At 45.9% G+C, this 13,620-nt stretch overlaps 1 protein-coding gene across 8 annotated transcripts in view; it reads left to right on the forward strand.

Moving 5' to 3' along the window:
• Positions 1 to 13,620, forward strand: part of LOC135520577 (tyrosine-protein phosphatase non-receptor type 6-like) — a 50,916-nt gene that overhangs the window by 35,120 nt on the left and 2,176 nt on the right. For all 8 annotated transcript variants that reach the window (XM_064946230.1, XM_064946234.1, XM_064946232.1 and 5 more), the window contains 8 exons: positions 6,524 to 6,620; positions 6,782 to 6,861; positions 7,073 to 7,219; positions 7,345 to 7,476; positions 7,849 to 8,003; positions 9,910 to 9,977; positions 10,148 to 10,290; positions 10,613 to 10,677. In XM_064946230.1, coding sequence (XP_064802302.1) covers positions 6,524 to 6,620; positions 6,782 to 6,861; positions 7,073 to 7,219; positions 7,345 to 7,476; positions 7,849 to 8,003; positions 9,910 to 9,977; positions 10,148 to 10,290; positions 10,613 to 10,677 — 887 coding nt within the window. The remainder of the gene's footprint in view (positions 1 to 6,523; positions 6,621 to 6,781; positions 6,862 to 7,072; positions 7,220 to 7,344; positions 7,477 to 7,848; positions 8,004 to 9,909; positions 9,978 to 10,147; positions 10,291 to 10,612; positions 10,678 to 13,620) is intronic.

The following is a 13,620-nucleotide window of genomic DNA, read 5'->3' on the forward strand; positions in this document are numbered from 1 at the left end:
ATCCTGTAGTCAGGATCACACCCAAGCTCCTATCCTGTAGTCAGGATCACACCCAAGCTCCTATCCTGCAGTCAGGATCACACCCAAGCTCCCATCATGTAGTCAGGATCACACCCAAGCTCCTATCCTGTAGTCAGGATCACACCCAAGGTCCTATCCTGTAGTCAGGATCACACCCAAGCTCCTATCCTGTAGTCAGGATCACACCCAAGCTCCTATCCTGTAGTCAGGATCACACCCAAGGTCCTATCCTGTAGTCAGGATCACACCCAAGCTCCTATCCTGTAGTCAGGATCACACCCAAGCTCCTATCCTGTAGTCAGGATCACACCCAAGCTCCTATCCTGTAGTCAGGATCACACCCAAGCTCCTATCCTGTAGTCAGGATCACACCCAAGCTCCTATCCTGCAGTCAGGATCACACCCAAGCTCCTATCCTGTAGTCAGGATCACACCCAAGCTCCTATCCTGCAGTCAGGATCACACCCAAGCTCCCATCATGTAGTCAGGATCACACCCAAGCTCCTATCCTGTAGTCAGGATCACACCCAAGCTCCTATCCTGTAGTCAGGATCACACCCAAGCTCCCATCATGTAGTCAGGATCACACCCAAGCTCCTATCCTGTAGTCAGGATCACACCCAAGGTCCTATCCTGTAGTCAGGATCACACCCAAGCTCCTATCCTGTAGTCAGGATCACACCCAAGCTCCTATCCTGTAGTCAGGATCACACCCAAGCTCCTATCCTGTAGTCAGGATCACACCCAAGCTCCTATCCTGTAGTCAGGATCACACCCAAGCTCCTATCCTGTAGTCAGGATCACACCCAAGCTCCTATCCTGTAGTCAGGATCACACCCAAGCTCCTATCCTGTAGTCAGGATCACACCCAAGCTCCTATCCTGTAGTCAGGATCACACCCAAGGTCCTATCCTGCAGTCAGGATCACACCCAAGCTCCTATCCTGTAGTCAGGATCACACCCAAGGTCCTATCCTGCAGTCAGGATCACACCCAAGCTCCTATCCTGTAGTCAGGATCACACCCAAGCTCCTATCCTGTAGTCAGGATCACACCCAAGCTCCTATCCTGTAGTCAGGATCACACCCAAGCTCCTATCCTGCAGTCAGGATCACACCCAAGCTCCTATCCTGTAGTCAGGATCACACCCAAGCTCCTATCCTGTAGTCAGGATCACACCCAAGCTCCTATCCTGTAGTCAGGATCACACCCAAGCTCCCATCATGTAGTCAGGATCACACCCAAGCTCCTATCCTGTAGTCAGGATCACACCCAAGCTCCTATCCTGTAGTCAGGATCACACCCAAGCTCCTATCCTGTAGTCAGGATCACACCCAAGGTCCTATCCTATAGTCAGGATCACACCCAAGCTCCTATCCTGTAGTCAGGATCACACCCAAGCTCCTATCCTGTAGTCAGGATCACACCCAAGCTCCTATCCTGTAGTCAGGATCACACCCAAGCTCCTATCCTGTAGTCAGGATCACACCCAAGCTCCTATCCTGTAGTCAGGATCACACCCAAGCTCCTATCCTGTAGTCAGGATCACACCCAAGCTCCCATCATGTAGTCAGGATCACACCCAAGCTCCTATCCTGTAGTCAGGATCACACCCAAGCTCCTATCCTGTAGTCAGGATCACACCCAAGCTCCTATCCTGTAGTCAGGATCACACCCAAGCTCCTATCCTGTAGTCAGGATCACACCCAAGCTCCCATCATGTAGTCAGGATCACACCCAAGCTCCTATCCTGTAGTCAGGATCACACCCAAGCTCCTATCCTGTAGTCAGGATCACACCCAAGCTCCCATCCTGTAGTCAGGATCACACCCAAGCTCCTATCCTGTAGTCAGGATCACACCCAAGCTCCCATCCTGTAGTCAGGATCACACCCAAGCTCCTATCCTGTAGTCAGGATCACACCCAAGGTCCTATCCTGTAGTCAGGATCACACCCAAGCTCCTATCCTGTAGTCAGGATCACACCCAAGCTCCCATCCTGTAGTCAGGATCACACCCAAGCTCCTATCCTGTAGTCAGGATCACACCCAAGCTCCTATCCTGTAGTCAGGATCACACCCAAGCTCCTATCCTGTAGTCAGGATCACACCCAAGCTCCTATCCTGTAGTCAGGATCACACCCAAGCTCCTATCCTGCAGTCAGGATCACACCCAAGCTCCTATCCTGTAGTCAGGATCACACCCAAGCTCCTATCCTGTAGTCAGGATCACACCCAAGCTCCTATCCTGTAGTCAGGATCACTTTCAAGCTCCTATCCTGCAGTCAGGATCACTTTCAAGCTCCTATCCTGTAGTCAGGATCACACCCAAGCTCCTATCCTGTAGTCAGGATCACACCCAAGCTCCCATCCTGTAGTCAGGATCACACCCAAGCTCCTATCCTGTAGTCAGGATCACACCCAAGCTCCTATCCTGTAGTCAGGATCACACCCAAGCTCCTATCCTGTAGTCAGGATCACACCCAAGCTCCTATCCTGTAGTCAGGATCACACCCAAGCTCCTATCCTGCAGTCAGGATCACACCCAAGCTCCTATCCTGTAGTCAGGATCACACCCAAGCTCCTATCCTGTAGTCAGGATCACACCCAAGCTCCTATCCTGTAGTCAGGATCACTTTCAAGCTCCTATCCTGCAGTCAGGATCACTTTCAAGCTCCTATCCTGTAGTCAGGATCACACCCAAGCTCCTATCCTGTAGTCAGGATCACACCCAAGCTCCCATCCTGTAGTCAGGATCACACCCAAGCTCCTATCCTGTAGTCAGGATCACACCCAAGCTCCTATCCTGTAGTCAGGATCACACCCAAGCTCCTATCCTGTAGTCAGGATCACACCCAAGCTCCTATCCTGTAGTCAGGATCACACCCAAGCTCCTATCCTGCAGTCAGGATCACACCCAAGCTCCTATCCTGTAGTCAGGATCACACCCAAGCTCCTATCCTGTAGTCAGGATCACACCCAAGGTCCTATCCTGCAGTCAGGATCACACCCAAGCTCCTATCCTGTAGTCAGGATCACTTTCAAGCTCCTATCCTGCAGTCAGGATCACTTTCAAGCTCCTATCCTGCAGTCAGGATCACACCCAAGCTCCTATCCTGTAGTCAGGATCACACCCAAGGTCCTATCCTGCAGTCAGGATCACACCCAAGCTCCTATCCTGTAGTCAGGATCACACCCAAGCTCCTATCCTGTAGTCAGGATCACTTTCAAGCTCCTATCCTGCAGTCAGGATCACTTTCAAGCTCCTATCCTGTAGTCAGAATCACACCCAAGCTCCCATCATGTAGTCAGGATTACTCTCAAACTCCCATCATGTAGTCAAGATTACTCTCAAACTCCCATCATGTAGTCAAGATTACTCTCAAACTCCCATCATGTAGTCAGGATCACACCCAAGCTCCCATCATGTAGTCATCACTCTCACTTTGATTACCTGAAATGGCTCAAGGTAAAAACAACTGAAGTCACCCAAATTAAGATAGGGTTTATCAACTAAACTGTATAGCCTTGTCCCCACATACTCTTCCTTTCGCTGCCTTTCCTTCCAGTTCTCTGCTGGCAATGACTGGAACGAATTGCAAAAATCTCTGAAGCTGGAGTCTTATATCTCCCTCTCTAACTTTAAGCCTCAGCTGTCAAAGCAGCTTACCGATCACTGTACCTGTACACAGCCAATCTGTAAATAGCACACCCGACTACCTCATCCCCATATTATTATTTACCCTCTTGCTCTTCTGCACCCCAGTATCTCTACTTCCACATCATCATCTGCACATATATCACTCCAGTGTTAATGCTAAATTGTAATTATTTTTTGCCTCTATGGCCTATTTATTACCTATATGTAATTATTTCAGCCACATTAGAGACTCGTCCGAGATTCCTAAAGACTGGAAAGCTGCCGCGGTCATCCTCCTCTTCAAAGGGGGAGACACTCTAGACCCAAACTGTTACAGACCTATACCCATCCTGCCCTGCCTTTCAAAAGTCTTCAAAAGCCAAGTTAACAAACAGATCACTGACCATTTCGAATCCCACCGTACCATCTCCGCTGTGCAATCCGGTTTCCGAGCTGGTCACGGGTGCACCTCAGCCACGCTCAAGGTACTAAACGATATCATAACCGCCATCGATAAAAGACAATACTGTGCAGCCGTCTTCATCGACCTGGCCAAGGCTTTTGACTCTGTCAATCACCGTATTCTTAAAGGCAGACTCAATGGCCATGGTTACTCAAATGACTGCCTCGCCTGGTTCACCAACTACTTCTCAGATTGAGTTTAGTGTGTCAAATCGGAGGGCCTGTAGTCCGGACCTCTGTCTCTATGGGGGTGCCACATGGTTCAATTCTGAGCTGACTCTTTTCTCTGTATATATCAATGATGTTGCTCTTGCTGCTGGTGAGTCTCTGATCCACCTCTACGCAGACAACACCATTCTGTATACATCTGGCCCTTCTTTGGACACTGTGTTAACAAACCTCCAAACGAGCTTCAATGCCATACAACACTCCTTCCGTGGCCTCCAACTGCTCTTAAATGCAAGTAAAACTAAATGCATGCTCTTCAACTGATCGCTGCCAACACCTGCCCGCCCGACTAGCATCACTACACATGACGGTTCTGACTTAGAATATGTGGACAACTACAAATACCTAGGTGTCTGGCTAGACTGTAAACTCTCCTTTCAGACTCTTATTAAGCATCTCCAATCCAAAATTAAATCTAGAATTGACTTCCTATTTCGCAACAAAGCCTCCTTCACTCATGCTGCCAAACATACCCTCGTAAAACTGACCATCCTACCAATCCTCGACTTTGGCGATGTCATTTACAAAATTGCCACTAACACTCTACTCAGCAAACTGGATGCAGTCTATCACAGTGCCATCCGTTTTGTCACCAAAGCCCCATATATCTCCCACCACTGCAACCTGTATGCTCTCGTCTGCTGGCCCTCGCTACATATTTGTCGCCAGACCCACTGGCTCCAGGTCATCTATAAGTCTTTGCTAGGTAAAGCTCCGCCTTATCTCAGCTCACTGGTCACCATAACAACACCCACCCGTAGCACGCGCTCCAGCAGGTATATCTCACTGTACATCCCCAAAGCCAACACCCACTTTGGCCACCTTTCCTTCCAGTTCTCTGCTGCTAATGGCTGGAACAAATTACAAAAATCGCTGGAGTTGGAGACTTATATCTCCCTCACTGACTTTAAGCATCAGCTATCTGAGCAGCTTAACAATTGCTGCAGCTGTACATAGCCCATCTGTAAATAGCCCACCCAACTTCCTACCTCATCCCCATATTGTTTTTATTTACTTTTTTGCTCTTTTGCACACCAGTATTTCTACTTGCACATCATCATCTGCACATCTATCACTTCAGTGTTAATTTGCTAAATTGTAATTACTTTGCCACTATGGCCTATTTATTTCCTTACCTCCTTTGTACACACGGTATATAGATTTTTCTATTGTGTGATTGACTGTACTTTTGTTTATCCTATTTTTAACTCTGTGTTGTTTTTTGTTGCTCTGCTTTGCGTTATCTTGGCCAGGTCGCAGTTGTAAATGAGAATGTGTTCTCAACTATCCTACCTGGTTAAATAAAGGTTAAATAAAAAATAAATAAAAACACCCTCTGGTACTCCACCTCTACCGACTTTATTCCCTGAAGATTCAAGAGCTCAATGGGGGAAAACTCTTTCCTCTAGTCAAAAGGTTCCCATACTGTGGGGTCGAAATGGGGGGCACGGGTGTCCCCCCCAAAAAAACCATTATTATATATACATATTTTTTAATGAACTCAGTCCTGTTTTAAACTTCCTCTTGAAAGTTGTAATAGTAGAATGCACAAGGTGCAATTTCGAAATTGGGTCGTGCATCATCAGTTCCTCTTGTCGTGTCAGTCATTGCAGACCTTAGAGAGATATTTATAACTTGTCAGAAATGTCCAAAGAGGGGTTTGAACAGTTTGTGTCATGAACAGTGCTTGTGCCCATAGAAATAGACACGGTGTGCACGTGGGACCCGAGATGTTCCCCAATGCTGGAAGGGGGGCCCAGAGTGAAAACGTTTGGGAACCCCTGCTTTAGTCTGTGGCAGTACTGTGGAACAAATGAAACATTTGTTAATATGGGGGTGGCAGGTAGCCTAGTACTTAGAGTGTTGGACTAGTAACCTGAAGGTTGCAAGATCAAATCCCCGAAATGACAAGGTACAAATCTGTCATTCTGTTCCTGAACAAGGCAGTTAACCTACTGTTCCTAGGCCGTCATTGAAAATAAGAATTTGTTCTTAACTGACTTGCCCAGTTAAATAAAGGTACAAAAATACATGGCTGTTTGAGGGTATTTTTATTTTCAAGAAGTGACCCCTTTAAAGGCCCATGAATGCTTGTTGATGTTTTTAAAATTGTATTGAGCTTACACTGACTGTCTTTCTCTCTCTCTCCTTCTCTCTATTTCTTGTTATTTTCAGACCCTTCAAAAGCAGGAGACAAAGGTGAAGAAGAGCAGAGAAGAAGGGATGAGACCAGAAAACAAAAGCAAAAACCGATATAAGAACATCCTTCCCTGTAAGAGCATCTACTTCTAAAGTGCAGGGATATAGCCTCTTATCTTTCATCTTTTATCTTCTTCACATTTTCTCTTCCATTTATATTCTCTCTGTCTGATACATCCCCTCATCTCTCTCTCTCATCCTTCCATCTCTACACTCATCCTATTCTCCTCCCAGTTGATGAGACCAGGGTCATTCTGTCATCTGGAGACCCCGATATCATTGGCTCAGATTACATCAATGGCAACTATGTGACAGTAAGTACATGTTATGTCACCTTGTATTCTCAACATCAAATGATAAACCTCTGTTATGAATCCATAACAAGTCTAAACATGAATATGTTTGAATTAATATGATAATATTAATCAATATGATAATATGATCAAAGACTATGATTGCAATGGGCTTTGCCTCCATGTTGACAATATTTGACATATTTTACTAACTTTCTCCATCTCTTTATAGAATAAGTTACAAGAGTCTGGTGACCCGAAGGTGTACATTGCCTGTCAGGGCTGCCTTGCAACAACTGTCAATGATTTCTGGCAAATGGTGTGGCAAGAGAGGACAAGGGTCATCGTCATGACAACCAGGGAGGTCGAGAAGGGACGGGTTCGTAACTTTTACTGAGAATTTGAAAGCATTTTCTTTTCAATTGTATGATTTTAATATTATAACATAGTATAAACTGCCCATCTCATTTTCCTCAAACCATTTCTCCATGTTTGTTTATGCAGAATAAATGCGTGCCATACTGGCCAGAAATGAAGGGCTCCAAAGAGGTGGGGCCGTATGTGGTCACTTGTGTCTCTGAGAGAGATGCCACTGACTACAAGATCAGGGTTATGGACATCTCCCCTCTGGATCAAGTAGGTACCACCTGCTGGCTCCACCCATCATCACCTCTCTTACCACTGTCATCATTGTTACCTCTGTCATCACTGTTACCTCTGCCCTTACTGTCAACACTACCATCATTGTCATTACTGTTAACACTTTTACCTCTGTCATCTCTAATGATGTCATCACTGTTATCGCTATCATCACACTCACCACTGTTATCTTCACTGTTACCATTGTCACCACTGCATCACTGTCATCACTGTTACCTCTGTTGTCACTGTTACCATTATCATCACTGTCACCTCTGTAATTACTGCAGTCACAGAATAGCTGAGTTTACAGTATTACTCATGTCTCTCCTCTTTGTCTCATTCCTCTCCCCTCCTCGTCTGTCCCAGTCGGACTCGGTCCGTACTATCTGGCACTACCAGTACCTGAGCTGGCCCGACCATGGAGTTCCCGAGGAGCCAGGAGGGGTGCTCAGCTTCCTCACTCAGGTCAACACAAAACAGGCCGAGTTCGCCAACGCCGGGCCAATGATCATCCACTGCAGGTATATTCAAGCTGTCTTCCAGCTGTAAACTTGGTATATTCAAGCTGTCTTCCAGCTGTAAACTTGGTATATTCAAGCTGTCTTCCAGCTGTAAACTTGGTATATTCAAGCTGTCTTCCAGCTGTAAACTTGGTATATTCAAGCTGTCTTCCAGCTGTAAACTTGGTATATTCAAGCTGTCATCCAGCTGTAAACTTGGTATATTCAAGCTGTCATCCAGCTGTAAACTTGGTATATTCAAGCTGTCTTCCAGCTGTAAACTTGGTATATTCAAACTGTCATCCAGCTGTAAACTTGGTATATTCAAGCTGTCTTCCAGCTGTAAACTTGGTATATTCAAGCTGTCTTCCAGCTGTAAACTTGGTATATTCAAGCTGTCATCCAGCTGTAAACTTGGTATATGCAAGCTGTCTTCCAGCTGTAAACTTGGTATATTCAAGCTGTCTTCCAGCTGTAAACTTGGTATATTCAAGCTGTCATCCAGCTGTAAACTTGGTATATTCAAGCTGTCTTCCAGCTGTAAACTTGGTATATTCAAGCTGTCTTCCAGCTGTAAACTTGGTATATTCAAGCTGTCTTCCAGCTGTAAACTTGGTATATTCAAGCTGTCATCCAGCTGTAAACTTGGTATATTCAAGCTGTCTTCCAGCTGTAAACTTGGTATATTCAAGCTGTCTTCCAGCTGTATTCTTGGTATATTCAAGCTGTCTTCCAGCTGTAAACTTGGTATATTCAAGCTGTCTTCCAGCTGTAAACTTGGTATATTCAAGCTGTCATCCAGCTGTAAACTTGGTATATTCAAGCTGTCTTCCAGCTGTAAACTTGGTATATTCAAGCTGTCTTCCAGCTGTAAACTTGGTATATTCAAGCTGTCTTCCAGCTGTAAACTTGGTATATTCAAGCTGTCATCCAGCTGTAAACTTGGTATATTCAAGCTGTCTTCCAGCTGTAAACTTGGTATATTCAAGCTGTCTTCCAGCTGTATTCTTGGTATATTCAAGCTGTCTTCCAGCTGTAAACTTGGTATATTCAAGCTGTCTTCCAGCTGTAAACTTGGTATATTCAAGCTGTCTTCCAGCTGTATTCTTGGTATATTCAAGCTGTCTTCCAGCTGTAAGCTTGGTATATTCAAGCTGTCTTCCAGCTGTAAACTTGGTATATTCAAGCTGTCTTCCAGCTGTAAACTTGGTATATTCCAGCTGTCTTCCAGCTGTAAACTTGGTATATTCCAGCTGTCTTCCAGCTGTAAACTTGGTATATTCCAGCTGTATTCAGGAAGATAAGTGTCAGTTCTATTCATTCTCCATTGTCTAGAATACATTATAATAATTTCAGATTATGTTGTTTTTCCAGGATTAAGATTAGTTGTTAAGATTAGTTGCGGTACACAGCATTTTAAATCAACTCACAGTTTATCCTATAGGAATTTTCCCCTTGTGAAATCAAGACTAGAGAGTGTTCTTGTACTCTTGTATGTTGTTGGTCCCGTAACTATTTGTTATGTAAGTAGAGTATAATAGCGTATAGAGTGTTTACACGGCTGTTGCAGTATAGTTTAATGACAAAAGCTTCTTTACACTGAAAGACATCCATAGGGACAAAGTTCTTATCCAATCCACTGGTCTTTATAATATAACCAAACTGTCACAGTCACGTGTGTGTAATGTGGTCATCCCCTGGCTGAGACATCTGTTAGTGTGACAACATGACAAATCCGTCTCCATTTGTCCATGATCACTTTACACCTCCGATCACAGAATTACTTTATTTTATTATCAATACTGTTCTAGAAATTCTGTTTCAATACAGTTAATTCAATTCAGTGAATTGCATTGAGTCCAGTCACATTGTACTGTACTGACAGTTGTCCCTACAACCACTCTGTTTGTGTCGTGTTTCTGTGCAGTGCTGGAATAGGGCGAACTGGCACCATTGTGGTGATCGACATGATCATCAAGACCATCGACACGAAAGGTGAGTCTCTTTCAGTACCAAAGGTTCCTGCATTTCTTCAGATCTTCATGATATTATATTGTATCTTATTATGGCTCTTTTGTCCCATGATCCTTGTAATGCCTGTCATCACCGAAGAATGACAATGTTTTTGTTGTGGATTGTGATTCTAACTTCCTGGTTGTCCATAGGTCTGGACTGTGACATAGACATCCAGAAGAGCATCCAGATGGTGAGAGACCAGCGGTCAGGCATGGTGCAGACTGAAGCCCAGTACAAGTTCATCTACCTGGCCGTCTCTGAGTACATAGAGGCCTCCAAGACCTACAACAAGGTGAGGGAGAGGGGGGGGAAGAGAGACTCAGATATCAGCTGACACAGAGGGATCTGTGTCAAGATGTACTTTTCACTGTTGTTGTGCATGTTCTTCTGTTCTCCAGACAGATATCTTATCAGACACTGCTTTGTAAAATATGAACATTGACAAAATTGTTTACGGAAATTGCTAATGTTCTGGGAAATTGTTAATAAGACTATGACTTAACTATGCACATTGACTCACCTTATACCACCCATCATGTCTAACACTCGCTGTCCTCCTCACCTTATACCACCCATCATGTCTAACACTCGCTGTCCTCTTCTCCCCTTTCTAGGGAGCTGAGACAGAGTATGGAAATTTGCAGTTCAAACACCAGCCTGCCAGCCGTAAGGTCTCCAAGTGAGTTTGTGCAGTGTGTGTCTGTGCACATGCCATTGGAGTCCTGTGCATATTCCCATCTCTCCTCAAAACCACATTGGGTCAAAGTTCTCTGACGCAGGCTACACAGAGAGAGAGACACACACACTCAGAGAGAGAGAGAGAGACGGAAAAGAGAGAGAGAGCGAGAGAGACGGAAGAGAGAGAGAGAGACGGAAGAGAGAAAGAGAGACGGAAGAGAGCGAGAGAGGCGGAAGAGAGAAAGAGAGAGAGAGAGATGGAAGAGAGAGAGAGACGGAAGAGAGAGAGAGAGAGACGGAAGAGAGAGAGAGAGAGAGATGGGAGAGAGACGGAAGACAGAGAGAGAGACGGAAGAGAGAGAGAGAGAGATGATGGAAGAGAGAGAGATAGAGATGGAAGAGAAAGATAGAGACGGAAGACAGAGAGAGAGACGGAAGAGAGAGAGCTGGCTATAGGGATCACCCTGGTAATACAGCTGGCTATAGGGATCACCCTGGTAATAGAGCTGGCTATAGGGATCACCCTGGTAATACAGCTGCCTATAGGGATCACCCTGGTTATACAGCTGCCTATAGGGATCACCCTGGTTATACAGCTGGCTATAGGGATCACCCTGGTAATACAGCTGGCTATAGGGATCACCCTGGTTATACAGCTGCCTATAGGGATCACCCTGGTAATACAGCTGCCTATGGGGATCACCCTGGTAATACAGCACAGTTCACCCTGGTTATACAGCTGCCTATAGGGATCACCCTGGTAATACAGCTGGCTATAGGGATCACCCTGATTATACAGCACAGTTCACCCTGGTTATACAGCTGGCTATAGGGATCACCCTGGTAATACAGCACAGTTCACCCTGGTTATACAGCTGGCTATAGGGATCACCCTGGTAATACAGCACAGTTCACCCTGGTTATACAGCTGGCTATAGGGATCACCCTGGTAATACAGCACAGTTCACCCTGGTTATACAGCTGCCTATAGGGATCACCCTGGTAATACAGCTGGCTATAGGGATCACCCTGATTATACAGCACAGTTCACCATGGTTATACAGCTGGCTATAGGGATCACCCTGGTAATACAGCACAGTTCACCCTGGTTATACAGCTGGCTATAGGGATCACCCTGGTAATACAGCACAGTTCACCCTGGTTATACAGCTGGCTATAGGGATCACCCTGGTAATACAGCACAGTTCACCCTGGTTATACAGCTGGCTATAGGGATCACCCTGGTAATACAGCACAGTTCACCCTGGTCATACAGCTGCCTATAGGGATCACCCTGGTAATACAGCACATTTCACCCTGGTTATACAGCTGCCTATAGGGATCACCCTGGTTATACAGCACGGTCCACCCTGGTTATACAGCAGGCTATAGGGATCACCCTAGTTATACAGCTGGCTATAGGAAATACCCTAGTTATACAGCTGGCTTTAGGGATCACCCTGGTTATACAGCACGGTTCACCCTGGTTATACAGCAGGCTATAGGGATCACCCTAGTTATACAGCTGGCTATAGGGATCAGTGTAGTAAGCTCACAATCCAGTGTGGTGTGGGTAGGCTCACAATACAGAGTTCACTGGAGAGCACTGAGCCGGCTATGTACAGAATGAAGGGAAACGTGTCACTGTCACCACTTCTGAGTCTCCTAAGCTAGGCCATACCTGTTTTTTATTTTTAATATTACGTTTGTGAACTATCCTTGTATTGTTAAAATGTCAAGGTACTGTTTGGTAGGGTCGGGGTACTGTTTGGTAGGGTCAGTATACTGTCAGGGTACTGTTTGGTAGGGTCAGGGTACTGTTTAGTAGGGTCAGGGTACTGTCAGATTAGTGTTGGGCATGGTCAGGGTACTGTCAGGTAGTGTTTGGTACGGTCAGGGTACTGTCAGGGTTGTGTTTGGTACTGTCAGGGTAGTGTTTGGTAGGTCCAGGGTACTGTCAGGGTAGTGTTTGGTACTGTCAGGGTAGTGTTTGGTACGGCCAGGGTACTGTTTGGTAAGGTCAGGTTACTGTCTGGTAGGGTCAGGGTACTGTAAGATTAGTGTTGGGCATGGTCAGGATACTGTCAGGGTCGTGTTTGGTAAAGTCAGGGTGCTGTCGGGGTAGTGTTTGGAAGGGTCATTGTACTGTCAAGGTAGTGTTTGGTAGGGTCAGGGTACTGTCAGGGTAGTGTTTGGTACTGTCAGGGTAGTGTTTGGTAGGGCCAGGGTAGTGTTTGGTAGGATCAGGGTACTGCCATGAAAGTGTTTGGTACAGTCAGGGTAGTGTTTTGTAGTGTCAGGGTACTGCCAGGAAAGTGTTTGGTACGGTCAGGGTACTGTCAGGGTAGTTTTTGGTAGGGTCAGGGTACTGTCAGTGTAGTGTTTGGTAAGGTCAGGGTACTGTCAAGTTACTGTTTGGTAGGGTCAGGGTACTGCCAAGAAAGTGTTTGGTATGGTTAGGGTACTATCAGGGTAGTGTTTAGTACGGACAGGGCACTGTTTGGTAGGGTCAGGGTACTGTCAGGGTAGTGTTTGGTACGGACAAGGTACTGTTTGGTAGGGTCAGGATACTGTCAGGGTAGTATTTGGTAGGGTTAGGATATGGTCAGGGTAGTGTTTGGTAGGGTCAGGGTAGTATTTGGTAGGGTAGGATAGGGTCAGGGTAGTGTTTGGTAGGGTCAGGGTAGTATTTGGTAGGGTTAGGATAGGGTCAGGGTAGTGTTTGGTAGGGTCAGGGTAGTATTTGGTAGGGTTTGGATATGGTCAGGGTAGTGTTTGGTAGGGTCAGGGTAGTATTTGGTAGGGTTAGGATAAGGCCAGGGTAGTGTTTGGTAGGGTCAGGGTAGTATTTGGTAGGGTTAGGATAGGGTCAGGGTAGTGTTTGGTAGGGTCAGGGTAGTATTTGGTAGGGTTTGGATATGGTCAGGGTAGTGTTTGGTAGGGT

This window comes from Oncorhynchus masou, chromosome 29 (genome assembly GCF_036934945.1).
Source record: "Oncorhynchus masou masou isolate Uvic2021 chromosome 29, UVic_Omas_1.1, whole genome shotgun sequence".
Taxonomy (NCBI): Eukaryota; Metazoa; Chordata; class Actinopteri; order Salmoniformes; family Salmonidae; genus Oncorhynchus; species Oncorhynchus masou.